Source organism: Vicugna pacos, chromosome 11 (genome assembly GCF_048564905.1).
Source record: "Vicugna pacos chromosome 11, VicPac4, whole genome shotgun sequence".
In the NCBI taxonomy this organism is placed as follows: domain Eukaryota; kingdom Metazoa; phylum Chordata; class Mammalia; order Artiodactyla; family Camelidae; genus Vicugna; species Vicugna pacos.
This window is the reverse complement of record NC_132997.1, coordinates 60,802,898-60,829,726: the sequence shown is the minus strand read 5'-3', so window position 1 is coordinate 60,829,726 and position 26,829 is coordinate 60,802,898. Positions and strand designations below refer to the sequence as shown.

Genomic DNA, 26,829 nt, shown 5'->3' with positions numbered 1-26,829 from the left:
CAGGTTCATGATAAGTAGAACAGGCCTAACCTGGAAACTTGGCCACCATTAAAATATTATTTCTGTAAGAAAATGTGTACTGACAAACTTTGGGAAGATAATTTGGGAACAGCTAATATTTACTTCCAAGTGAGTGAAACTTTTGGTCAAAGCATGCAGGACCAGACTGGGAGCAGATCTCACTTCATTGGGTGTTAAAGAAAACCTGGCTTAGAATCCAGCTCTGGCTTAGATGATAAAACCTTGGGCAAGTCATCGAACTTTGCTTGGTTGTTTGGCTCTTGCTAGGAAATACCGTAGCAGATATCATCTGTATGCATGAATATTACATGGTGGCTGCCACGAAGGCAACAAATAATGGTTTGAGAATGGAAAATGGAACCGTTTTGTTAAAAAAAAAAAGTGCAGTCAAGTGTTTTTAGGAAAAAAAAAGTTGATTTTAGGGCTAAAACTAGCAAAGTGCAGCAAATTAAGAACAGCTGAGTCAAACAGGCAGTGACAATGAAAACCCGGGAACTGAGGCTATTCCACCACCTTTCAAAGGCAGCAAGGTCTGCATTCTTGTGTTTCTCTCTGCGTGCTGTCTGTCCCTGCTCTCCAATAATTTTGACTTATAGGTGATGGCTCTGGCTGTGAGCTTGACTCTGAGCCAGAATTTGATATCTTTGAAACTTATTTTCCCCAGTGAATTGAGCCAGTCTTTCAGTGTCCCAATTTCAAATCCTGAGAATGGAAAAATCTGATTGGCCCAGATTATGTCAAATGTCCTTCCATCATCCAGTCAACTGTAACTAGAGATGCAGTAGGGGCTGGGCTTGGGAGTAGATTCTCTTAGAAAAAGCTGTGGTAGTGATGGCCACCATCTTTGATGTAACTTAAGAGAAAAAAAAGGGGGGTGCTTCTTAATTTCTGGTTCTAATTCTTTGATAGCTTTTATTTCAATGTAATTCAATTCAACAAATACTCAGATCTCTTCAGTTCTAAGTCATACTTTTTCATAATTTAATGTATCTGGTATCTAGTCATGCCTCAATCACTGTGTTCAGCTAATGATTTAGGTTGTAATATTTCTTCTTCCTCCTCCCTCACAGCCAAAAACTATTATTAAATTGATGAGATTTTTGAACCAAGGAGATACCGTCTATATTACCGACAGGGTATCCATTGCATTCCATGGAGGACATAATAAAGTTGCCACTAGATATGGGGCTGGGTTGGAAGATGGGGAAATATTCCAATGTCTTCCTTCCACCACATCTTAAACACTGCACCAAAAGACAAAGGAGGCTGTTTTCCTCTTTGCTGTAAGAGATGAAGTCTATTAAAGATTCTGAGGTGGTCTTAGAATTTATAGCCCTGGGAAGCAAACATTTATTTTATAGAATAATAACTATCAGTGCTGACTGAGCAGGAAGCTAATGCTAGAGCACGTGTGGGTACAAAATGTAGCTTTGTATGCAACCAAATTCCAAGCAATTGCCTCGTCTAATTCACTCAGAATTTTTTTTCTTAAATGCTTCCTTTGGAAGTGAAATTCTTTCTACTTGGTTTCAGCCCAAAGGTGAGCATTTTTTTTTGAGAAGGTTAAGTCTTTTCAGATGTTTTTGAGGTGTACAAAGAGGAAAAGCGAAACCATCCTCTATTATGCATATTTCTCGCTTCCATTACCCAAAGTTTAAACTTTACTATTTTTATTCTATTTTGAGAGTCTCATGATCTGCTCAAAAAGTAGCTTATGGAAAAAAGAACTCTTCTTGAATAAGTCCTGAAAATAGCAACTTTTCTGCTTGCTTATTAGAGTAAACTTTTCAAACTATGTGAGAGGTACACATAAGATCTATATATAGAAACTCATCAACTGGAAAACTGGCAGATAGAATCTGGTACATTCCAGGAAAAACTTGAATCAAGGTTTTAAAAAAATAGTTAACCTTTAAAGCATCCATGGATTGGCAAAACAGAGCATTCAAACTTTATGGAGGCCGCACGTACAGTGGGTCAGCTTTGATACTTAGTAACTGAGTGTGGTTGGTTAAATTGCTTCCCCTTTGTTTCAGGTTTGTTATTTGTAAGAGGTTCATAATAAAAGAACTTATTTCATAAGGTTGTGAGCAATAAATCAGGTAATAAACCCAAAGCACATAGAACAGTGAGTAGCACAGTGTAAGCTATCAGTAAATGTTTTTTATTGAAATACATGAAAACTACTTTAAGATAGCTACAAATACTATTTAATTGAGAAATCAACAGTGCCATTTTAGTAGTCATTCAGTGTTTCAACTCATTACTGTCAAACTCAATGGCATTTTTTTCTCATGTCAGTGATTTCATGTGTTTCTTTACTGTTGGTACAACCTGCCAAATGCAGACTGGACCAATTGGAAATGGGACAGTTTCTGAGTATGAGCGTTCCATATGCATAGTAAAAATTTCAAGCTACTCAGTAGACTGCACATTTGGAGATACTCTCCTGACATTTGATATGTCTCTGGAAAAGCAAAAGTGACTCATGTAGAAACAGGAGACTCTGTTGGCACCCAGCAGACCCTCCTGGGCCCATCCACACCTCACCACCTCCAGTGTTAACTTTGCCGGAGAACCATAAAACGTGGGGGTATCACTGATGCCACCAACAATTTTTTTAACTGGCTTACTACCTTTCTTTTGCATGAGGCTAAAAGATTCCTGATTTTTCCCTTTAAGTCTGGCTAGGCCAGAACTCCATGCTCAGCATCAGTGACTATTTTGCATAACACCCTGAAACAAGACAGACACTCAATTTGATCAATGTTAATAAGTGAAGGACACGTTTCCACTGTAGATGAATATGGATTTCCATGCTATGTATGTTCCTAAAATGTGTGCTGTAGACTACTTTTTTATAAATTGAAATTGATCATATTGCCCTTTCATAGACGTAATTTCAGGTATCTTTTTACTTGTCTACAGACATGTAACATGAAGTTTAAGTGTTTCTTTTTCTGACTTCACAGCCTACTAATACTGACTCCCTCTTCTCTGTCAAGACATTCATGACATGTAGACATCTCTTTTGAATTAGAATTATCAGTTCCACCATTCTCCCCCCCCAACATTTGCTTCTTGGAAATTTTAATTTCCAAGTGATAGGTTGTCTTCAAGTCAGGGCATACCTATAAATACATTTATTGCATCATCAAAAGGCAAATAGAAAATAAATTTCAAAGGTAGATAATGTTTCCAAATTTATAATCCTGAAATTAGTGAATAGAAAGAGTATTAATCCCAAGAAAATAAAAGATGAAAGTTTGGGGTAAAATCTCTTAAATGTAACAAAAAACTCTGTTACTTTTATGACACAAAAACCAAGGTACCTATTTTCCCTTGGCATAAATAGTATGTGTTGGCTAGCTAGGAATGGTTGTAATTATGTGGTATACAATAAAAGGTTCCAAAGATGCCAAAAACAGAAAAATGGGTGAACCAGACCAGAAATCATGTATTGGGTAAACAGTTTCCCAGACAAATGAATTTAGCTGATTTTAAAAAAGCAGTTTCATTTACTTTCAGTTTTATGATCTTTATAGGTAGATCCAAACTCTGTTAAAAGATTTAGGTACATGGGTTAGTATCACATATTTAATTCCATGAAATAGTATAGTTTAACAGAATAAACTGACCGTACTTTGGGAGACTACTTTTAGGACTTGAAACACCAAGTACCTTAAAGCTAACCTTTGTACAAGTTATAAAAAAGGGAGGGTAGGAAATTAGATCACTCTTGATTGACATCTTGAGGTTTTTTATTTGTTGTCGTTTTTTTGTTTTAGTTTTGTTTTCTTCTTGGAAGAAAATTTTAATTAGATTTAACTCTTTTTGGTAGTAGGATGCCCAATAATTATGATTTTGAACAATGTCTAATCATCTGGGATTTAATATAAAGTATACATTTAAAATTCTAAATTTAAGATAATTTATATTTTCTCAAATAAAATAGAAAATACAAATAAACAGAAACATTTTAAAATCTGTGATATTTTTCACCCAGAGATAATCACTGTTAACTGCTAACTTCAATACATATATATTCAGTCTCTTACAATCAAGATTTTTAAAAATAGCATATATATATATATAATGCCATACCATGAATATTGTTCTGAAAACTGTTTTTCTAACCTAACAGTATATAGCATTGACATGGTCCCATGTCACTCTTTGGAAGTTCTGGCATTTCCTATTTATGTGTAGGACCAAACAGGTGCAGGAGAACTGATGGCTTTGGAAGCAACCAGCTATTGTAGACTTGGCAAAGACATTGACATTGAGATGTCTTCAAAGAAGTTTTATGAGACATGGACATGGTTAAGTGGGAGCTGGAATATTACATTGTGGATGTCTCATCATGGGTTATGCTAATAGATTGATGTGTGACAATATATAATGTCCTCTTTGAAGAGCCCTTTGAGGTGGCTCTAAACTTCTGTTTTAGCTGGTGAAGAAGTGCTTGGTGAAAGATAAATGTGACCCCATTTGCAGTCACAGTCTGCTGAAGGGGAACCTTATATTTCTGTTTCCTTATGTATATATTATACATTCACCATCACAAATAAGTTATCAGAACCCAGTCAAGAAAACAAAAAATGCACTAGTTATTTTTAGCAAAGAGAAATTTTTGAGCACTTTCTCCAATAGGTTTTATGTATTGATAATCTGCTAGAGCACTTCACTAGTTTTCATACATTTCATATTTAATCATCATAATAAACCTGTAACCTAAGTATTTTTCCTTTTCATTTTTTCATTTATTTATTTTTTATTACATTAGTTTCAGGTGTACAACATAGTGATTCAATATTTTCTCAACATCAAAAACCAAACAACTCAATTAAAAAATGGACAGAAGACCTGAATAGACATTTTTCCAAAGAAGACATACATATGGCCAACAGGCAAATGAAAAGAAGCTCATCACTGTTAATCATCCAAGAAATGCAAATTAAAACCACAGTCAGAATGGCTATCATCAAAAAGTCTACAAGTGAAAATGTTGGTGAGGATGTGGAGAAAAGGGAACCATAGTACACTGTTGGTGGAAATGTAAACTAGTGCAGCCACTGTGGAGAGCAATATGGTGGTTTCTCCAAAACTGAAAATAGAACTACCCATATGACCCATTAATTCCACTCCTGGGTATATATCTGGGGAAAAAAATGCTAATTCGAAAAGATACATGCACCCCAGTGTTCATAGCAGCAGTATTTACAATAGACAAGACATGAAAACAACCTAAGTGTTCATCAACATTTGAACGGTTAAAGAAGAGGTATACACACACACACACACACACACACACACACACACACACACACACACACACAAGGATATATTGTACAACAGCAAAGAATAAAGAGAAATGAATCTAAAAATATTTTATAGGTTATACTCCATTTAAAGTTATTATAAAATATTGGCTATATTCCCTGTGCTGTATAATATATTCCTGGTAGCATATTTATTTTATATGTAGTAGTTTGTATCTCTTAATCCCCTTCACCTGTCTTTCTGCTCCTCCTTTCTTCTCCTTCTGTTGTGGTCGGCTGACTACATGTGACTGGCCCCTAGTCTGGTTGGTTTGTGTAGAGGCTACCAGCTATTGGTTGGCATGGCCAGGTCATGAGGAGGGTGAGTCTGGGGCCCTGGGACCCTTCAGCCCCTTATTATACTGGTCCACTATTGGGCAGAATCATGTTCTAGAATAAATAGTTGCAGGGCCAGGGTTCCCAGTGTCGGCCTGCTGGTGATGGGGCAGGTTCCTGACATGGCTGGCACCAGGTTCCAGGGTGTTCCAAAGCTGGTGCTGGCCTGCTGGTGAGTGAGGCTGTATCCCGGGCTGGTGGGCTGAAGGGTCTCAGGTGTTGGTCTGGTGGTGGGTGGGGCTGAGGCCCAGGGCAACATGAGGCTCATGCTGGCTCACTGGTGCGTGGAGCCAGGTGCCGTTATCTCTGGCTGCAGTGCCCTTGGTGTCCCAGGGCTAGTGCTGGGTCACCAGTGTGTGAGGCTGGGTCCTGGACCCTCTGGTGGACAGGCCTGTGTCCCAGGGTGGCTGTGGGATCAGGGGGTCTTAACACAGTCCACCTGCTGGTATGTGGGGTGTGTCCCTGCATGGCTAGGTGCTTGGCCTGAGGCATCCCAGGGTGGTGAATGCAGCCAGGTTCTGGTGCTAATAGGCTAGAGGGAGGATTCCAAAATGACACTCTGTCCACACGGCAGAACAAGCTCCTCAGAGTGGCTGTTGCCAGTGTCTGTGTCCCCAAGGTGAGCTACAGTTGCCTCCTGCCTTTCTGGGAGACTCTCCAAGATCAGCAGGTGGGTCTAACCCAGATCCTTTTCAAATTACTCTTGCCTTGGGTCCTAGATCATGTGAGATTTTGTGTGCTTCCCTTAAGAGTGGCATCTGTATTTCCCATATCCCTTTGGGTCTCCCCAAAGTAAGCCACGCCAGCCTTCCAATTCAAATGTTCTTGAGGCTCCTCTTCCTGGTGCAGGACTTCTGGGCTGGGGATTCCAACATGGGGGCTGGAGCCCTTGCTCCTTGGGGTTAACCTCTGCAGTTGTAATTATCCTCCAGTTTGTGGGTTGCCCACCTACGGGTGTGGATCTTGATTCTTGACTATACTGGGTCTCCGCTCCCCTCTACCCATCTCATTGTGGGTCCTTCTTTATATCTTTAGTTGTAGAAGATCTTTCCTGTTGTATTCTAGTCTCTCATCAATAGTTGCTATGTAAATAGTTGTAAATTTGGTGTGCTTGTGAAATGAGTTGAGCAGAGGATCTTCCTACTCCCCCATCTCCCTCACCCTTCTAACAGAAAGAATTTAATACAGGAAATTGATTAATCAGTATTGGACATAGGCAAAAAGGGAACATTAAGGTAGTACAGATAAACACTTGCGGGGAGCAACTGTGATCCCCGTGGGTGGGAGGACAAAAGGAAGAGCTAGAGTAACAAAACCTGCAAGTGTGGAGGGGCCCCGAGAAGCTCCAGCCACCACCTCTACAGAGGCGGTGCCACCACCTACTCTTGGCACCTCTGAGTAAGAAGCTAATTCCAGCAGGGATGGAAGAAGCTCAAAACTGCGACTAACCTGTGCTGCTGGCGCCAGAGGACATTACTGGGACAGTGATGACAGGAACAGGTGGCACAAAGGACAGAGCAGATCCCTTCTTCCTCCTCCAGCCTTCTCGTCTCCTCTATTGTTTCCATTTACAGAACCTAACAGAAAGTGCTTTTGCAAAAGAGAGATGACATGTGCAGAGCCCCGGCCCAGCATCATGGAGTAGATATAAAAGAGCCAGTTTGTAGCTGAGAGATGGTAGCTTAATCCCTCACAGAGAGTGCTCAAATATACACATGATTCCCATTTTGTAGTCACAAGGTGCTAAATGAGAGCTGGACATTCCTGTTTCTCTAGTTATGAGTTATTAATCCATAAGCACAGGCGAAAAAGCTTATGAAGAAGACAAGTTGTCTAAGAAGGTAAGCATGAGTTCATGGTAATTGAGTTCTCCACTAATCTGTGCTTAGTAAGTAAATCCAATTGATTTTGTCAATAAAATAGTAGCAGTAGTTTCCAAAATTATTTTAAAAATCTTTTTTGACAGAAAAACTTAAAATTGAAGATATTCAATTGTCAATTTGATATTTTTAAATCAATTGGGGGAAATGTTACATTATTTACTTGAGAATCTGAGCATTAACCCAACCCTGCATTCTGCCAGACGTATTTAGAACCAGCATCAATTTGGTACTAACTGGCTGTAAAGAGTAGATAGGCACCACATACTAAGGGCTAGTCCTCTTTTACTGCTTGTCATTTAATCCCTTCCTTGAAATAGCTCTTCTTCTAAAGTCCATGAAAATAATCATTTAAAAACCATATATATATATATATAAACTGTCACTTAGAGCCAAAAAAGGCAAGAGAGAAATTCTATTGGTTATTTTGTGCTTGAGCAGAACTCTTGATGTTTCATCTTTCCCCCTTTTTGTTCAGTTTTGTTGGAAAGTAGAACATTAATTCATTCACTGTATTAAGTGTCTCCAGTGTGTTAACTTTGTTTAGTGCTGGGAATATAAAGGTAAAGAGACTGAGCCTGCTCTTGAGGGACTTAATGATCTAATAGATAAAGATGGGTTTGCATACAGTAACTGAATTGTCAGGTACCACAGTAGCATCAGGGGACAGTGCCATGAAGACACTAGAGCAGTGGTCGATTCTGCCTTTTGGATGGGGGTGGATAGGAAAGTCTCCACTGAGGCATTGACTTTTGAGTCTTAAAAATGAGAATGTATCAATCAAGTAAGATGCATTGATCCTTCTTCTTTCCATCCCGTCCCTTTCTTGTGTGGATCAGTTGTTTTATGTGGAAATATCAGAGATATTGTACCAGTGAATGAGTAAGAACAAAACCACAGGGGTAACGGCCAAAAGAAAGAAGAAAGAATTCAAAAATATAAAGATCTTTGCCAAGAAGAGCAAGTTTTTTTTTTTAATTGTTGGTTTGACCTTGAGCTTTCATAATACACTCTTCCTCTTCCATTTAGCTAGTCACATACTCCCTTCAAATGTTATTTTAGCCATTTTGCCTTTGGCCTTATAAAATGCAAATTATACAATGCAAAAGCAATTTTAATATAGGAATTAAATGCAGACTCTATTTGTTTTCACTAAGTACGTGCTATAATCAGGGAATACTGAGCTGTATAACTGATGGTAGAATTTAACTTGGAGTTAAAATATGGCAGTAATTGAAACATATTTGAGGGAGGAATTCAATCACAAATATGTGGGGTTTGAGTGGTTTGTATTTTTGAACAATGTGTTTGAACATGGGTTGAAGGATGAGTCTGGAAGATTTTTGGTTGATTTTCAAGAGGAAAAGTATCATTGAAGTGTTTAATTTCTCTTTATATTAAAAAAAGGAATATGTAATTGGATACCTTATTACTTGAGTGAAAGGAATATTGCAGGAACTGACTATATCCCAGTCATTTGTGCCCCAGCCAGCAAGACCCAACTTTAGAGAAAGGTGTGACACCTGGACATAGAGATTATGTTTTGTTGGAGTAAGAATTTAAAATAGTGATTTTCAAATGACTTCTGGGTCTTCTGGAAAACATGTTAATGTGTAGATCTTCAAGCTCTCTTCCTCCATTTCCCTCTGTGAGATTCAGATTCAGTTGGTTTGGGAAGAGTCCCATAAATCTGCATTTTTAGTAAGTACTCCAAGTGATTCTAACATAGGTGACCTTGGGCTACATTTGAAGAAAGGCACCATAGAAATTTCATTCTGAAAATTTTTGTATCTGAAATTCCTTCTTCATAATGCAGAATACAGAGCCACTGAAAGGCAAAAGTCTTGGAACAATTCTTAAATTCTTCTTACTGATTTCTGCTAAAGTAAGATGACTTTCCTAACGTAATGCCTGTAAGCATGAAGGCGATGATGGTGTATGGTCTTGTTAGTTATCGTATTCTTTTTCTTTTTTCTCTCTTTTAAGATTTTTCTATTTTTCATATGCTCTCCTGGTTCTTCCTCATTTCTTTCTGTTGTTTATATCTACATTGTCAGCACATAGAGACATTACAGACTATACTGTCTCCTGTATCATGATCATTTAGTCTTAGTTCTATAGGTAATATATGTTTAATGTTCAGTCCTTATATTGGATATCTCCCAAATCATTTTGGGTGCTGAGAGCTTAAAGTAGATTCTTTAGAAGACCCCGTAAGAAGGGCTCTTGGGAGCAATATTTTCTAAGTATACTCGTAACAGTTTATCTGTAGCCTTGTTGTACTAGTAAACAAGTTTAGCTGCATATAGAATCCTTGATATGGGAGTTTTCTTAATTTTTTCCTTGAATGCCTTAATTTTCTCTTCTTGAATATATTATAATAAATATAAAATAAGTTGAATATATTATATTAAATATATTATTTCTCTGACTTGTGGCATAAAGTGTTGCTGTTGAAAAGTCTGATTACAATCTTATTTTCTCCTTATAAATGATTTGGACTTTTTTGCCTGGCAGTCCGAAGACTGTTTTTCTTCTTTTTTAAAAATATAATCACTTTTACTAGAATATTCTCAGGGTTGGCTATTCTAGGTTGATTTTCCTAAGTTCTGGAAGACTCCTTTAAATATGTAGAGTCATATTATCCTTTATTTCATGAAAGTTTTCTTAAATTACAGTTTTTAGTATTGTTCTGCTCCATTGCTTTGATTTTCTTCTTCAGAGACTCCTATTATGTGGGAGTCCTCCTCCCATTGTTCTAACTCTATCACTTTCTCTTAAATCTCTTTAAAATATTTCTTTCTTTATTTTTCCTTAAAATATTATTCTCCTTCAATTTTTCTATTCCTCTTCTGGTATATTCATTATGTTTGTTTACTCTTTAGTTTCTTCTAGGTTAGTGTTCATTTCTTAATTTAAATTTGATTATTTCTTTCCTGAGTCCTTTTTCCTCTCTTTCAAATCTCCATTTCCTCCATTCATATTAGAGTTTTTAAAATTCTCATTTATTTCTTCTTTCCTCAAGTAGAGTTCTCAATTTCTCTACACAAAACAATTATTAGAAATAATGTCCATCATTTATTGAGTATTTACTACATTCCAAGTCCTGAACAAATTAAATGTTTTATAAGGTATTAGTTGATTTTTATCACACCGTTTGGACATAGCCACTTTATGCCTATTTTAAATAAGGGAGTTCACTGATGAATATAGATGCAAAAATCCTCAAGAAAATACTAGCAAACTGACTCAAACAATACATTAAAAGGATCATACACCATGACAAGTGGGATTTATCCCAGGGATGCAAGGATTTTTCAGTATCTGCAAATCAATGTGATACACCACATAAACAAATTAAAGAATAAAAACATATGATCTCAATATATGCAAAAAAAGCTTTTGATAAAATTCAACGTCCATTTATGATAAAAACTCTCCAGAAAGTGGGCATGGAGGGAACATACCTCAACATAATAAAGGGCATATATGACAAGCCCACAGCTAACATCATACTCAGTGGTGAAAAGCTGAAAACATTCCCTCTAAGAACAGGAACAAGACAAGGAGGCCCACTCTCGCCACTTTTATTCAACATAGTTTTGGAAGTCTTAGCCACAGCAACCAGAGAAGAAAAGGAAATAAAAGGGATACAAATTGGAAAGGAAGAAGTAAAACTGTCACTGGTTACAGATGACATGATACTATACATAGAAAATCCTAAAGGCACCAGAAAACTACTAGAGCTCAATGAATTACTATTAGATCGATGCATTCGGTAGAGTTGCAGGATACAAAAGTGACATACGGAAATCTGTTGCATTTCTATACACTAACAACAAAACATCAGAAAGAGAAATTAAGGAAACAATCCCATTTACCATTGCATCAAAAAGAATAAAATGTTTAGGAATAAACATACCTAAGGAGGCAAAAGACTTGTACTCGGAAAACTGTAAGACACTGGTGAAAGAAACTCTGACATAAATCACAGCAGTAATTTTTTTGGATTTGTCTCTTAGAGTAATGGAAACAAAAGCAAATAACATAAACAAATGGGGCCTAATTAAACTTAGAAAATTTTGCACAGCAAAGGAAACCATAAACAAAATGGAAAGACAACCTACAGAATGGGAGAAAATTTTTGCAAGTGATGCTATCAACAAGGGCTTTGTTTCCAAAATATGTAACAGCTCACACAGTTTAGTATCAAAAAAAAAAAAACCCAAACAACTCAATCAAAAAATGGGCAGAAAAAAAAATGGGCAGAAAGATCTAAATAGATATTTCTCCAAAGAAGACATACAGATCGCCAACAGGTACATGAAGAGATGCTCAACATTGCTAATTATCAGAGAAATACATATCAAAACCACAATGATGTATTACCTCACACCAGTCAGAATGGCCATCATCAAAAAGTCTATAAATAATAAATGCTGGAGAGGGCGTGGAGAAAAGGGAACCCTCCTACACTGTTGGTGGGAATGTAAATTGGTGCAGTCACTATGGAGAACTGTATGAAGCAATGATCCAGTAATCCCACTCCTGGGCATACATCCAGAGCAGATTCTAATTTGAAAACATACATGCACCTCAGTGTTCCTAGCAGCACTATTTACAATAGCCAAGACATGGAAGCAACCTAAATGTCCATTGACAGATGAGTGGATAAAGAAGATATGACACATATATACAATGGAATACTACTCAGCCATAAAAAGAATGAAATAATGTCATTTGCAGCAACATGGATGGACCTATCACACAAAGACAAATATCATATGATATCATTTATATGTGAAATCTAAAAAAGTATGGTACAAATGAACTTACAAAACAGAAATAGACTTGCAGACATAGAAAACAAACTTATAGTCATCTACCAAAGGGGAAAGGGGTGGGGAGGGAGTAATTTGGAATTTGGCATTAACAGATACACATTGCTATATATAAAATAGATAAATAAGGACCTACTGTATAGCACAGGGAACTATATTCAATATCTTGTAATAATCTATAATGGATAAGAATCTGAATATATATATATGCTGAATATATATTCTGAATATTCAGTATATAACTGAATATATATATATAAAATATATAACTGAATCACTTTGCTGTACACCTGAAACATTGTAAATCAATTATACTTAAATAAAAAAATTAAAAAAATTTTAAAAACGGGTAACTAAGGTTTAAAGAGGTAAAATATTTGGTCCCAGGTTGGAGTAGGCAGCTTCTAAGATGGTACTAATGATTCCTGCCTCCTGTTATTAATGCCCTTATGTATTCTCTTTCCCTCATTATGGACTGGATTAAATGACTTGCTATAATAAACAGAGCATGGAAAATGTGAAGGTATGTCACTTCTGAAATTAGCCCACAAAGAGACTATGACACGGCCACTTGCTCTCTCTTGCTTTCTTTCTTGCTCATCCTGATGGAAGCCAGCTGCCATGTTGTATGTTGCCTTAGGAGAGACACATGTAGAAGGAACTGAGGGAGGCTTCCAACCAATAGCCAGCAAGGAGCTGATGCCCTCAGCCCAAAAGCCCATGAGGAACTGGATACTGCTAACAACCATATAAATGACTTGTAAGTCGATTGTTCCTCAGTTAAGCCTTTGAATGAAACTGCAACTCCAGTTGCCATTTTGATTGCAGTCTTGTGAGAGATTTAGAGCCAGAGGCACCCAGCTAAGTTATACTTAGATTAAAAATTTACTGATAATATTTGTTGTTTTAAGCTGTTACTTTGGGGGTAATTTGTTATACAGCAAGAGCTAACTAATGTACAGGTCATAAAAGTAATAAGTGTGATAGCTGACCTGGAACACAGGGGCTCTGGTTCCAAGGTCTATATTCTTTACCTCTTTGTGACACTGACTTTGAGTAGCCTTTACCTTTATGAGCTACTATTTCCACCATAATGAATTTGATGGTCTTCCTGTTCTTTCTTTATTCTATTTATTCTTCTTTGAAAGAACTTTTTCTAACTAGAAACTGTCTGTTGCTGAACTGAGTAATAAGTGAGCACTGTATTTAACTCATAGAAATTTGGAGTTAGAAGGAAACTGAAAATTCAGATAGTACAAACCAAACTGTTCCCAGTTTTTACACATGAAGAAATTACGCTCAGTGAAATTAAGAGACTTGCCTAAAGTTACAGAATTAATGAAAGAATGAGAGTTAAAATCCAGGGCTTCTAATGTCCAGTTTAGGGCTGTGAGCATGTACCTACTGATAATTCTACATGATCATAGCTCTTTACCACATTCTGAATCTGGAGTAGATTCAATTTGATTCTCATTCATTTCCTTTGTACAAAAACACAGGGATCCCCAAGGGAATAGCTGGCAGACAATGAGTAGGATATTTACTTCCTTTGCTCTTAGGCTCACCTTCTCTGAAGGAGGGGTCCACAGCCTGTCCAACTGAAAGACTATTTGTCTTCCAATCCCTTAACCACAGCACTGGATCCAACATGGCATTGAAGTTGCATTTTAAGAGCCAACTCAGAATAATTTGTCTTGGCTCTTTGGACTTACTGAGAAGCATTTCCTGAACTGGAGTGGAAGGGGCTGTGATCAACAAGTAATGTCAGCTATGAGTGGAGGTTGAGGGTGTGGTAGAGTATGTGCCATGTATTTGGCCACTGGCATTTCTGCAGTTCTGGGGCCCGGTCCTTCCTTTGATGATCCACACTTTTCCTATGAACCATTTTTGCCATTCAAACTGCCCAGGAAGGCTCACTTTCAATGCTCCGTTGGCCCTCACTCCTGGAATCTTCTTCTTCTCATTTGACGTGAGGTTCAGCACATAAGTGGCATTGGTAGAATTTACCTTGTAATTGAGTGTAGTGTTAGAAGCAGAGCCAGTTCTCATATCCCTGAAGGTTGGATGTTTTTATGGCTTTGTAGGCTTCATTTCTGGCTGGATCTAAAAGTCTCATTGCCAGCAGACTGTCAGTCCATCAGAAAAAAATGTAGCAAGGTACAATTTTGTACATGCTTAATCTGTCATCTTTTGCTAAACATTCCATCTTCCTCAGTCCCAGGGAGTCATGAGAATAAATTTATGTGTGAGAGTTAGTCCATGTATCCTGGATGACAGGGTGAAATACCGGTTTAGTAGATCAAAAGCACAATTAACATGTGCCTTGAAACCTGGACAACTGTAGGAGCTATGAGGCTGAGGCTTATCCATCTCCATGGGTGGTAGTTTCATCATAGTACTGGTAGCTGGTTTTTTTTTTTTCTTTCCCACTTTAGCAAAGTGGAGTGTTGGGTACTATTAGAATTCAGGTAAGTGACTGGGATAGTTCATTTCCTTCTTTTATTCTTTTGTTTGCTGTTTAACTTTCTTCTTCCATTTTAATCTACTCTATTCTCTTCAATGACCCACATTTTCTCTCTTACTTTTCAGCCCCGGGGTGTTGAAACCCCAATGAACATTTTTCCTTTTCAGAATTTTTTTTATTAGAAGCCTATCTTATTGAAATAATAAGAAAATCCTAGACTATTCCCTGATAACAAGATATCCTCTGCCCTTGACTTCTGGAAGACACAAAACCCTTCTGATGAGAAAGCAACAAAAACCTGAACATGACTTGATGCTTTGAGCTGTAGAATTTGGGCAAGTCACTTTTTCTCTACTTCATTCGTACCCAGGTATAAATGTGTGTGAGTGTGTGTGTGTGTGTGTGTGAGAGAGAGAGAGAGAGTGAGAGAGAGAGAGAGAGAGAGAGGGAAAGAAATCAGTAGTTTTCTGAGCCTTTGGAATCCTGGGATCATGGAAGGAAAAGACAGAGCTAGTGAGAATATCCTGTCCTTCTTTGACCAGAACAGCTCTGTTATTACTAATTTTCTGTGAGAGCTTTCTGCATCAGAGTTTATGTGGAACACAGATTCTAGTTTTTAAATGTGAAGACTGCCAGCATCAATGGGCCTTAGGTTCCTCCCACCTCTAAAATTTTGCATTACCTGCATGTAATCAGATCGCCTCAGGTAGACGGGAAATCCCGTGTGATTGTTAAAAACACCATCTGTGTCAGATGTCTCTGTGTTTGAATCACAACCACTCCAGACTGTGGGTCTCCAGGCATGTTATCCTCTCAAGGCGTTAGCTATTCTCTTCTTTAAGATGGAGATAATAATTGTACCAATCTCATAGGATTGTGGTGAGAGCCAAGTGAGATAATTAACAGTGTCCAGCAAATTATAAATGCTCAGTAAGTGATAGGTATTATTATTAGCCCGAAAAGACATTCACATTACACATGGTATGTTCAACTTCCTTTATTACTTCATTTATGTATATTTCAAATAAGCCTCCACCTAGAACCAACTCTGAAGGCATGAAAATAGAATGTTGACTACATGGCTGCTCTTTTAACTTGACATCACAGGGAAAATTTACATAGTTTTAGAATGGTCATTTAAAAGCAAACTGATCTCTAAAATCTACTGCACCATACCATGGCTATATAATTTGAGGCCAAAAAACTTCATTGAAAAGTTAAAGTTAAAAAAAAATTGAGGTGAAATAAATTGTTTCTTGGATGATGCTTTGCTAAAAATCAGTTTTTTCATAAGTTTTAAGTGTATATTTGCACATCTTAATTTTTCTTTTGAGTCTGTGTGTCTCAGTTTTTTGAACTGTGAAGTCAAAGGACTGGACCAGATACTTTTTCAAATTCAACACTGATGATTCTAAGTTGATATTCACAAAATGTGTCACCCTAATCAATTGGTCTCATTTCTCCAGTCTTTTGTTTCCTCAGTGGCAAATTAAGAGAATGTTCCTGCCTATCAGCTGCTTTTAATTCTAGCATTAGAGTTTTGACTTTTCTTTTATGTTCTTCTTCAACTGAGTTATTCTTTGGTTATATAATCATCGAAACTGTATCAAAAATAATTTCTAAACATATGTTTCTAAGTGCATAGTTAAAAGCTTGTTCACTTATACCAGGCAATTGCTGGGTGTTGGAGACAATGATGTAAAGACACATTTCCTGCTTTCAGAATCTCAGACATCAGATAAATAATAATAATGATGATGCTTATGATGATAATAAAGATAATAGATGCAAAGATAATTGCTTTGATGGGAGTGAGCACAGCATTCACTCAAAACAAAACTTAAAGAGAAGCTAAATCCGCCTGGTGGTGAGGAGCTTGTGAAGGTCAGGCAAACAAGATGGGAGAGAGTATTCCAGCTGCAGTGATACTTTTTGTAAAGCAGCGCTTCAGATGAGAGCGCAGGGCTAGACCAGGAATTACAAATTGTTCTGTACTGTTGGAGGGTGAAATGTAAAAAGAGAATGAGGTGGGCTCGCTAAACAGGAGCCCGCTAAGAGCTTTGTAGGCCATTTAACTGAATGATATCTGGTCACATATGGAGATTATTCAAACATAATTGAAATGCCAAGATTTTAAACTAAAATAGAAAAGTGATTTTAAAGTAAATTGCTGCAACTCTTACAAAAGTACGTAAGTTCAGGATCAATAGTTTTGTATTTTGCCTTAGAAGAAACTAACTCAGTGAAACTAATGAAGAGAGTCTGGGAAAGAACACCAGTCTATTTTACTTTAAAATGCTCCCAGAGATTTTTTTCATCAGATTACCTCTAATCAAAAAGTCCAGCATGCATTTCTAAGTAAATGTAACATAATACTGACTTCTTATTTTGTTTTGTTTTTAATCTCCTATGGATTTTCATATTTTGTAAACTTGAAGACTGAAGGTGATCTTAGTTGCTTGAGTTTTTCTCACTGATTTGCTTTTTGAGAGTCCTGCTCCATTAAAATAAAATCTACAACGTTGATTCTCTGGCATCTGATCTGTTCCTATCCTTTTGGGTAATTGAAATTTATTCTTTTATTAAATAATGTAGGAAGATAAAGGCAAACAGAACAAATATACTTAAAGAGGACAAAAAAGATTGTCAATTATTCTAATTTTGGTTCAATTTTTGTAGGAAAGAACAGCACTTAAAGTTGTGAATTCAAGGTTCTGTTATTTATATACCATTTCAGTGACAGTACTATGGATTAGTTCGTTAGCTTTTTTTTCTTTTTTTTAATCTTTTAATTTTTTTTTTGAAGTATAGTTGGTTTACAATGTGTTAATTTTTCGTGTACAGCATAGTGATTCAGTTATACATATATATTCCTTTTCATATTCTTTTTCATTATAAGCTATTAACTTCATTAGCATTTCTAAAATTAAAGTTATGCATCCATATGGTTTACAGAATCAAATTGTTCTAGAAGACTTGTATAACAACCAGAAGTACCATATGCTTTCCCATTTCCCATTTCCTACAGGCAACCCCTGTTAACACTTGCAGCTTCATTCTATTTTTACCTTCATATCTCGAAATAACATGCTTATATTGCTACTTCTTGATTTTAAAAAAGTTTGAGTCATTATCCATTTATGTTCCCCTAAAGCAGATGAGGTTTCACTTTTTTAACCATTGCTCCCCAAAGCACCCACTACCCACATGCATACTTCCCAGTCCCTCAATTCCTAATCTAGTTCTATGTATAACTTAGGTTAAATCAGCATCTGTAGTTTACATGATTACAACTACATACATCCTAGTTATATACATACACACATCCTCAGCCATGTAGCTTACTCTGACTACTCTAACTTTTCAGCATAATGCTTTGCTTTTCTTGGAGTTATCAACTGTCTTTATTTTTTTTTGTTCCATCGTTTTCTATAAACCAGTCATGACTTTAACCCCAAAGTCTCCACCAACTTTCTTAATCTCCTCTGAATATGTTCATACTCAGGAATTCTATCATTTAATCTAGAAGAAATCTCAACCTTTGAGACTTCCGACCTATTTCTGTTTTTGTTCTCCTTTCACCATCATTCTGAGGAGCCCCTTTGCCTCTATCATGTGCTGGATCTCTTATTTTCCTTGTTTCAGGTTTTTCTCTTCATCTCGATGTACTCCCTTGTTGTGGTGGCACAGTCTGTAAGAGCTTGCTCAGACAGAGTATCAGGAAAAGAATCTTCTTTGAGATCTCTCTTACTTACACATGAATTTGTCCTCATGTTTGATTGAGAGTTTTGCTAGGTTTTACTTCTTTGTTGAAGGAGTTTCAACTTCTATGTTGAAAAGTATCCATCAGGCACCGCTGCACTGCCTTCTAGCTCCTGGTGTTTCATCTATTTGGCAGGACTCCTCTGTCTTCTCTGTGCCTGCACCCAAGAAGCTTAACACTGGTGGAGAAAGTCAGGACAAGGAGGCTGATCCCATTATAAATTTATGACTACCAACATCAACTGGGCTTTCAACAGTACCAATTCATTCTTTTAAACATTTTTTATTGAGGTATACTTGATTTAAAACAGCAGCATGTCTAACTCATTCTTTTACAGATTCAAAAGGCTATTTTAAAACTTTTAAACACACACACACACACACACACACACACACACACACCCCTTTACTTTCCTCAAACCTCTGGTGGCTCTCCTCCCAAACTCTCAACAGATAACTTTGACTTTTTGGGGGAAAATAAATGCCATCAGATGGGATTCCCTTGTGTTCTAGAAACAAAACCTGCAAACTAACCAACATTTATACCCATCTGTTCATCTTCTGATGAACTGTTTCTCCTCTGCTTGTGTCTTGGAGTCTATTCTGTTTTTGTTTTCAGATTCCTATAATATTGATTCCTCCTTTTCTCCTTATGTATTCAATTTCTGTCAACTGGATCATGTGTATTGGTTTTTCTGGTGCTCAAACCTCACCTTTTAAATTGTCATCCAACCTAACAGCCAACCAACCCAATAAACAAGAAATATCTTCTACCCACATTATTCTTCAGCTACTGCTATTTCCTCCCCTTCTCAGCCAAACTTCTCTCAAACTGTTGCCTTTACTCCTCATTTCATTAGCTATCTTCACGCCTCCACCACTCCATTCTGGCTTTCTTGCTAAGGTTCCAGGGACCTCCCTCAAAAAATTTGGACCTCCCTTACTATGCAAAGATGATCACACTTTCCTTTTGGAAATAATCCTTTTCCTGGGCTTACGTGACAAAACTTTATTTGTTTTGTTTTTCTCTTTTCTTATCACTTTTTTCATCTCCTTTTCCATTATACTGTGATCTACCAGATCACTAAATATTAGAATTTGTGAAAGACTCTTTCCTTGGTTCTCTTTAACTCTTTTCTCATTCCTTAGACAGTAGTAGCCATGCATATGGCTAGAATTACCACCTAGAAACAAATAACTAATATGTTTTAATCTCTATCCAAGATCTTTTCTGAACTCCAGACCCATATATTCAGTTGTTTACTTGACACATCTTCTTGGAACTCTCAATGGCACCATAAACTCAATATGTCTAATTCAACTTCATCTTTCCTCCAATGTAGTCAGTCCTCTTCCAGTGTTTCCTATTTCAGTTAATGGTATCTATCTCTCTCCAATTATGTTAGCCAGAAGCCTAGAGTCATTCCTGACGTTTCCCTCTGCACCACCCCGTGTCCAATTTGTTACCAATCTAGTTGATGATATTTTCCATCAAAGTATTTCTCAAATCCTCACACAGTTCTCTATCTTCATTACTCTAGAAAAGCTACCAGCATCTGTTACCCAAACTTCCTGTATAGTGTCTTAATTGGCCTAACTACTTCTATCCTGCCCCTGAGTCTGTTCTCCATCCTGTAGCCACTGTCATCATTTTAAAATGCAAATCTAAGTAAATCATCCTTTACTTAAAGGCTCTACATGGCTTCCTTCTGTTCCAAGGATAAAAACAAAAACTCCTTCACTGGACCTATAGGGTTTACATGCTCTACTCTTTATACATCTCACCTGCCTTGGCAAGCACCACTTGCTTTCTTATTGTCTTTTACCAACTATGCTGGTTTTCTTTTGGTTCCTCCAATGGAGGGACGTATGCTGCTTCCTCTAACCACGTTATCTTTGCTTATGCTGATCCTACTGAGAGCTGATAGATAGCTTAATGGCTAAGCATAGGGCACCTGAAGTCTGATTTTCAAGGGAGACTGTCTGGGTTCAGATCTTGATTTGATAACTTACTTATTTGTAGAATCTTGAGTAACTCACTTTACCTCCTGTGCCTCAGTTTCCTCAACTGGAATTAAAGGATAATTTTATATTTGATCATAATAATGTTATTATGAGCAAACAATCATTTTCAGGGAAGGCTCTTTCTTCTTCTCTCTTGCCCAGTTGATATTTTCTCAAACTTCTGCTCTTAGCCCCAGAGTCATTTTCTCAGAGAAGCCTTCACTGACCTCTCTGAACCCCATTACTTTATTACAGGTTGTCTTGTATGTTGAGTCTCATTTGTAATGCTTAGTACAGGTAGATCTTTCTACTTTCCTGAGTGATTTATATATTTATTTTTGGTTGCCATTCTGTCTTTCTTACTAGAATGTCAGCTCCAGGAGCCAAGGGATAGTGTTTATTTTTGGTCACTATTCTTTAGGCCTACCACAGTATCCATCACTTGGTAGGTTCCCCCCTACCAAAGTATTTGTTGACAGAAAAAGACTGTAAACATCTTTGATAGAGGGCTCCTTGACAACCTGTTTTGATGCTTAAATTAATGCTTTGCACAGTAATGAATAAGTTCTGAGAAGGAACACATGGTGGTGAATCAAGCACTTAAGCTGTGCATCTGCTCCCAGGTCTTCAGGAGGACCCTGAGCAGGAGGGCTCTCTGTTCACAAGGCAGGGCTTTGTGGAGATGATGTGTCAGGTGTACAGGCCTGGGTTCAACCCTTGGCTCCATTATCTGCTGCTGTGTGACCTTAGTCATGTCACTTGACTTCCCACAGTCCCGGTTTCCTCATCTGTCAGTCATATCACAGGACCCAGCACAGGGTCAATTCTTGTTAATTAGGCAACTGAACCTGTAAGAATTTTGACTAATCTTAAGCATAGTACATGACTCTTCATGGGCTCCTGCCAGTGATACTGCTTGCCCCTTGTGTAGGCCAGTACCCAGTCTTCTTGGCTGGTTACAAACTGCTATCTCATTCTCCACTTCTCACCCTTTCACCCCCCCCCCCCCATAAAAAATAAAGTATTTGTGCTCTTGGTCACAAAAGAGGGTTATGAATCAGTGTGACCGGGAAAAATAAAGTTTCAACGGCATCCCTGATACAAACAAATTTCTTCTTCCCTGGTGCTTCAAGTCCAAGTTTGACAGTGGCAGTGATGGGCTGACCTGGGAAGGTGGGATCAGAGATTCCTCTGCTGGTCATCATCTGTAAGAGACTGACCTTGGGAACAGAGAAAAGCCCTCAGTCCCTGACAAGACAGCTCTGCCCAGATGCCGGCTGGTTCGGGATAAGCACCACAAGAATCTCGGAGCCTCTTTCCTCCTGAGCCTGTCTTTTTTTTATCAGCTGAATCCATTCCTTGAGAATTACATAGAAAATGACTCCCCCCCACCTCATTTAAGAAAAACAAAATCCCATTCCTCACAACAAAGAGTAAGCCTCCTGTCCGTCCACCTGGCTACTTTGCTGGGATGAGAGGAGCCATCTGCTTTGAACTTTTAGTAGAGGAATAAAGTTCATGTAAGCAACGACCACAGTGATGTCCGCTAGGGATGGACATTGTTTCTTCCGCAATCCTTCTCTTTTTCTTCTTCCTCCTGTTTCAAACTTGTGGGACCAACCGGGGCTGTGCGTTTTATGGTGAAGTGTGTGTACGTAAATGAAGTGGGATCTGTGTGTACTCCGAGTGCGATCAGGAGGGTGCTGTGCTGCAACCGGGCGAGGCTGTGTGTCGGAAGAAGTGTGAAAGTGTGCGTGTGGGACCAGACTTATACGTGCAAGCGCAGGAGAGTGGCAGTGTGTACGTGGTGAGTGTGTGCGCGAGCCGAGGGCCGGCCGCCCGCCCGCCGCGGCTCCCCGTGGGCCGGCCGGGCCAATGAGCGCGCGGCTGCAGGCGCGGCGGGCGGGGAGGGGGCGCCGGGCCCTGCGGATGGAGGCGCGGGCGGCGCGGCGCGCTCATTCCGCGCGGGCGTTGCTGACGGGGGGCGGCGCAGCCACTGGCCCGGGACCGGGGCCGCGACCGGGGGCGGCGGGCGGCGTAGGCGGCGCCCGGGGCTGGGATGCGCCGGGGGCTCCGTGGCGGCGGCGGCGTTGGCGGCGGCGTCGGCGGCTGCGGGAGGACGAGCTAGCGCCGGGGCGCGGGGAGCCAGTCGAGCCCGGCCGGCGAGCGGAGGCGGCGGCGCAGGCAGAGCGGCGGCCGCAGCTGGAGCCCGAGCGCCGCGTGCCCACCATGGCCGCCCAGGGCGAGCCCGGCTACCTGGCGGCGCAGTCGGACCCGGGCTCCAACAGCGAGCGCAGCACGGACTCCCCCATGCCGGGCTCCGAGGACGACCTGGTCGCCGGGGCGCCCCTGCACAGCCCCGAGTGGAGCGAGGAACGCTTCCGCGTGGACAGGAAGAAACTTGAGGCCATGTTACAAGGTAGGCATCCCCGCGCGTTCTCGGACACACCGGCTGAGCCCCCGACTCCTTCCCGAACATCCCTGCCTAGCGCCCCAGTGCACGCCACTCTGGCCCAAAGCCGACTTAGTTTCCTCGTCCCTTCCCCTGCGGAGCCGGGGGACACCCAGGGAGTGGAGACCTGGCGGGAGTCTCCAGCCTTCCACGCCTCCCAGGTCTCCACGCACGGGAACGCTGTGCTAACTTGACCGGCTTCAGAAAGCCGAGGGCAGTGGGTGTACTGGCGCGCCCAAGTTGCGTTCTTGGACTTTAGAGGTGCCAACTTTAGTTCGGACACCTGGGCTGTGCCATCCGGACTCAGTCGGACCGCACAGAGTGTGCGTGACTCTCCCCACTCCGGCAGTCTTGAGGTCTAGCTGTTCTCTTTCTCCTCGTCAGTATCCACTTCCTTCAGCTGAGGGGCCTTGTCTTGCTATTGGGAAACGCTCTGCAGATGTCAAGGCTTAAGACCAGAGCTCCCGCCCCACCCCCACCTCCACCCGGGAGTAAGAGAGGCCGGGATGAGGGTGAGCGGCCAGAGCGTGGGGATTGTGTCAGGGCAACGCTGCTGAGTTGGAGGACAGTGTGTGTTCATCTCCTGACTGGCTTATAAAACACATCTTGAGTTACACTAGATTCTTAAAAATCTTCCCGTACTGTGGGCGTCAGACTTTGTCTTTCACAACATGGGGTTTTTAAAAAAAATTTAAATTTTGTATTTTTTTAAACTCCCTCGTTTCTGTGGGACTTTCCCAGGCATAACAGCTTTAACCATATCGGACTGGGAACAAATTCTGATTTTTAATGGGAATGATTGGAGTTCTCAGAGCGAATGCCAGAATGTCCAGGGTGATTTTCATCTTCCTTAAAAAAGTGTTAATTACTAGCCACTAGTAGTCAATGTGGCTCATTTCCCTCATCCATAGAACTGTTATTCTTAAAATACTGTGGAGGGACCAGGCAGTGCTTTCACTAAGGGTGCAGTAGTGGATTCATTCAGTAGCTGGTGTCCTTATATCAAGGGAGGATTGGAGCTTTCCAACTTTCTTTTGTGGTTTGGTGCATAACTTACTTTGACTTTATCAGTTAGTGCATCGCAGTATGGGAGCTATTTAGCCCTCCGTGGAAGTGCAGTGGTTTTTTAGAACAATTAAGCAGGTTATTTTAAGACAGAACAAGATGTTTTCCAAAACAATAACTTGGTGGAAACAAACAGCAGGAGTGTTTGGCAGGCATTTTTGGATGAGCTACAGACTTGTCTCCCTTGTGCTTATTTTTATTGATAAACATCCCCAGTGCTTGTCATGTTTCTGTCCTTCTCCCGCTTTTTTTAACCCCCTTATATTATGTAACTTTCTAGGAGCGTTACTTCTGTGATAAACTGTTCAGGTTAAGAATACTACAAAGTAGATTAGGAAATTAAACCCCAGTTGCATTTTCAGTAGCCTATTTTAGTTACTTCATTTGTCCGATGGTTTTTTCCCCCTAGTGTCTATTATAAAACAGAATATTAAATTTACTCAAAAATATTATTGTGAGCTTGTTTGGGTTGAACTGATAACATACATACCTATCCTTTCAACAGGTTTCCAATTTGTTTTCCACATGAGTTTGGAAGGATGTGAAAGATGGATCTCCTAATAATGCTGTGTCTTCCTTACCTGTCTTGCCTGGGCGCATACAAGTAACCACAGTGGTGGTAGCTTCTAGGAAGCCCTCTTGCATGACCTGAGTTTTAGAAGTGGATTTCTTTTTTGAATTAATTCCCATTTAGGATGAAATGAAACATGAGTGAGGCTTTTTTTTTTTTTAAATTTGAAGGCTGTTCCCTTTGTAGATATGACATTCTGACATGAGATGGTTGAAAATTGCTTTGCTGTGGTAGTTTCTTTTACAGAAAGCCTTAATAGAGTTAGCATTTCTTCAACAACATATGTATCAATAAAATATTTACACTTCAAGTGCAAAGAGTTCTTTAGTAAACGAACATAATGCTTTGATTAATGTTGTAAAATCATTAAGTGAATGATGTCTTCTAAGAAAGTAAAAAAGAAACCTAGCACACTAAGTACCAAGGCATTTTGTCTTGTGGGCTCCCTAGTGTCATGTTTTGTTGGAATTACCACGTTTGAAGGAATAAGACTAGTTTTATGAAGCAAACATAATCATGTGTCTCATTGCTTTTATACCAGGTGGTTAAAGCAAGTGTGGGTACTAGAATCACTCAAATCTAGGTTCAAATCCCAGGAGGACCTTGGGACAGTTCCTGGGCACCTCTCTGTCTCAGTTTGCCTGTCTGCAAAATGGAACTGATATTAGTACCTTTCTCTCTCAGTTTTATGGGAATTAAAAGAGATAATGCCTAATAAGCTAAAACTTGCCACACTGCTTTGTAAATGATAACAGCTTAATATGTCAGTTACTTTTATTACTACTAGTGATAAATATAGCATGGATTCAAAAGATTTCCAATGCCTATCACAATTTCTGGCATAGAGTATATGTTTAAATATTTAGGGAACAAAGAAGAATTCTGTAATTTCATAATTGTGGAATGGGAATAAAATAGAGAACAAGGTAGAAAGTTTGGAAAGTCAACAAATATTCTAGTATTGTTAGATATTCTTGGGTGGAAAGCTTTTCATTAAAAAAAAAGCCGAGTAAGAAAAGTCTATATTTGCCTTGTTGAGTTTCTGATTATTGTGAATTTGGATTTGCTATTTTTGTTTGCACAGTTGCCTTAAAATATGTGGAGGTTTCCAGTTTAAGTCAGGGTAAGTAAGATTCTCTGCCTTTAAGTCTGCATAGTGCAGATTGGTGATTATAATGCTTGGAATTTGTTTCCAGAGAGACTGTCCTGGGGGTAAGTTAATCTTTAATGAGTTGTATTTTTATTAGTAGAGAAATTCTTCTACGCAATGGACCAAAAATTTAGTGAGGTTAAAATATGGGCAGTAGGGTAGTGGTCAAAGAAATGAAATATCATTCTTGGATGATCATTGAATCCCAAAAGAACTGATATGCGTAAAATCCACCAGGCCAAAAATGTAGGGAAAAAATCATTAGCTTTTTATTTTTTAGTTTTTATTTTGTCTGAAAATTACTTTGGAACAGCCATGCAGAGTATCTGGCATTTTTGTTTGAATCTAAATTAAAATCTTATTAGTCAACAGTTTTGTAAATGGGAATTTATTTTCAAGTTTAGTTTAGATTTTTGATGGTTATGATCAGCCTTGGAGTGGATACCATGGACAGCATAATAATGACAAAAATTGTGTTTAATTTATTGAATTCTGATCTTCAAAATTTAGACTTCATACTTCATGTGAGGTAGTACATACTGATTCATTCAAGTCAATTAAATGTGCGTTACGGTAGGTAAAGAGAAAGGGTAAAGAGGAAGGTAGGTTCAGAGAAAGGTCTGGGAGAAAGTAGGAAGTAAATGGGTTAAATGAGTCAGAAATATAGCCTTGATGTTTGCCAGAGCCCTGAGAGGCAAATGTGGAATTTATGTATTTATACTTTTCCTTTGTTTTATACCTTACTATTATACTTTTATTTTTATGTTAAAGAACATATATGTGTGCCATGCAAGTAAAAATTCCTACATAAAATTTAGAGGCATAGGCATTTTCAAAGTTCTGAATTCCTTATTTCATCATAGAAGGAAGTGTTATAAGGGGGGCAACGACCTATTTTCATGAATTGAGGTTGACATCTGGTGGGCTTTCAGGATATTGCTGTTAAACACTTTAAAAACCAT

General features: G+C 39.0%; 1 protein-coding gene across 5 annotated transcripts in view; it reads left to right on the top strand.

The window, feature by feature from the left end:
- The window catches only part of BICC1 (BicC family RNA binding protein 1), a 330,629-nt gene that overhangs the window by 57,486 nt on the left and 246,314 nt on the right, over positions 1-26,829 (top strand). For 3 of the 5 annotated variants that reach the window (XM_031682483.2, XM_031682482.2, XM_015243377.3), the window contains exon 1: positions 22,551-23,048. The exons of the other annotated variants lie outside the window; for them this stretch is intronic. In XM_031682483.2, coding sequence (XP_031538343.2) covers positions 22,559-23,048 — 490 coding nt within the window. In that variant the 5' untranslated portion in view covers positions 22,551-22,558. Of the gene's footprint in view, positions 1-22,550; positions 23,049-26,829 lie in introns of those variants that run through there. 5 annotated transcript variants of the gene reach the window in all.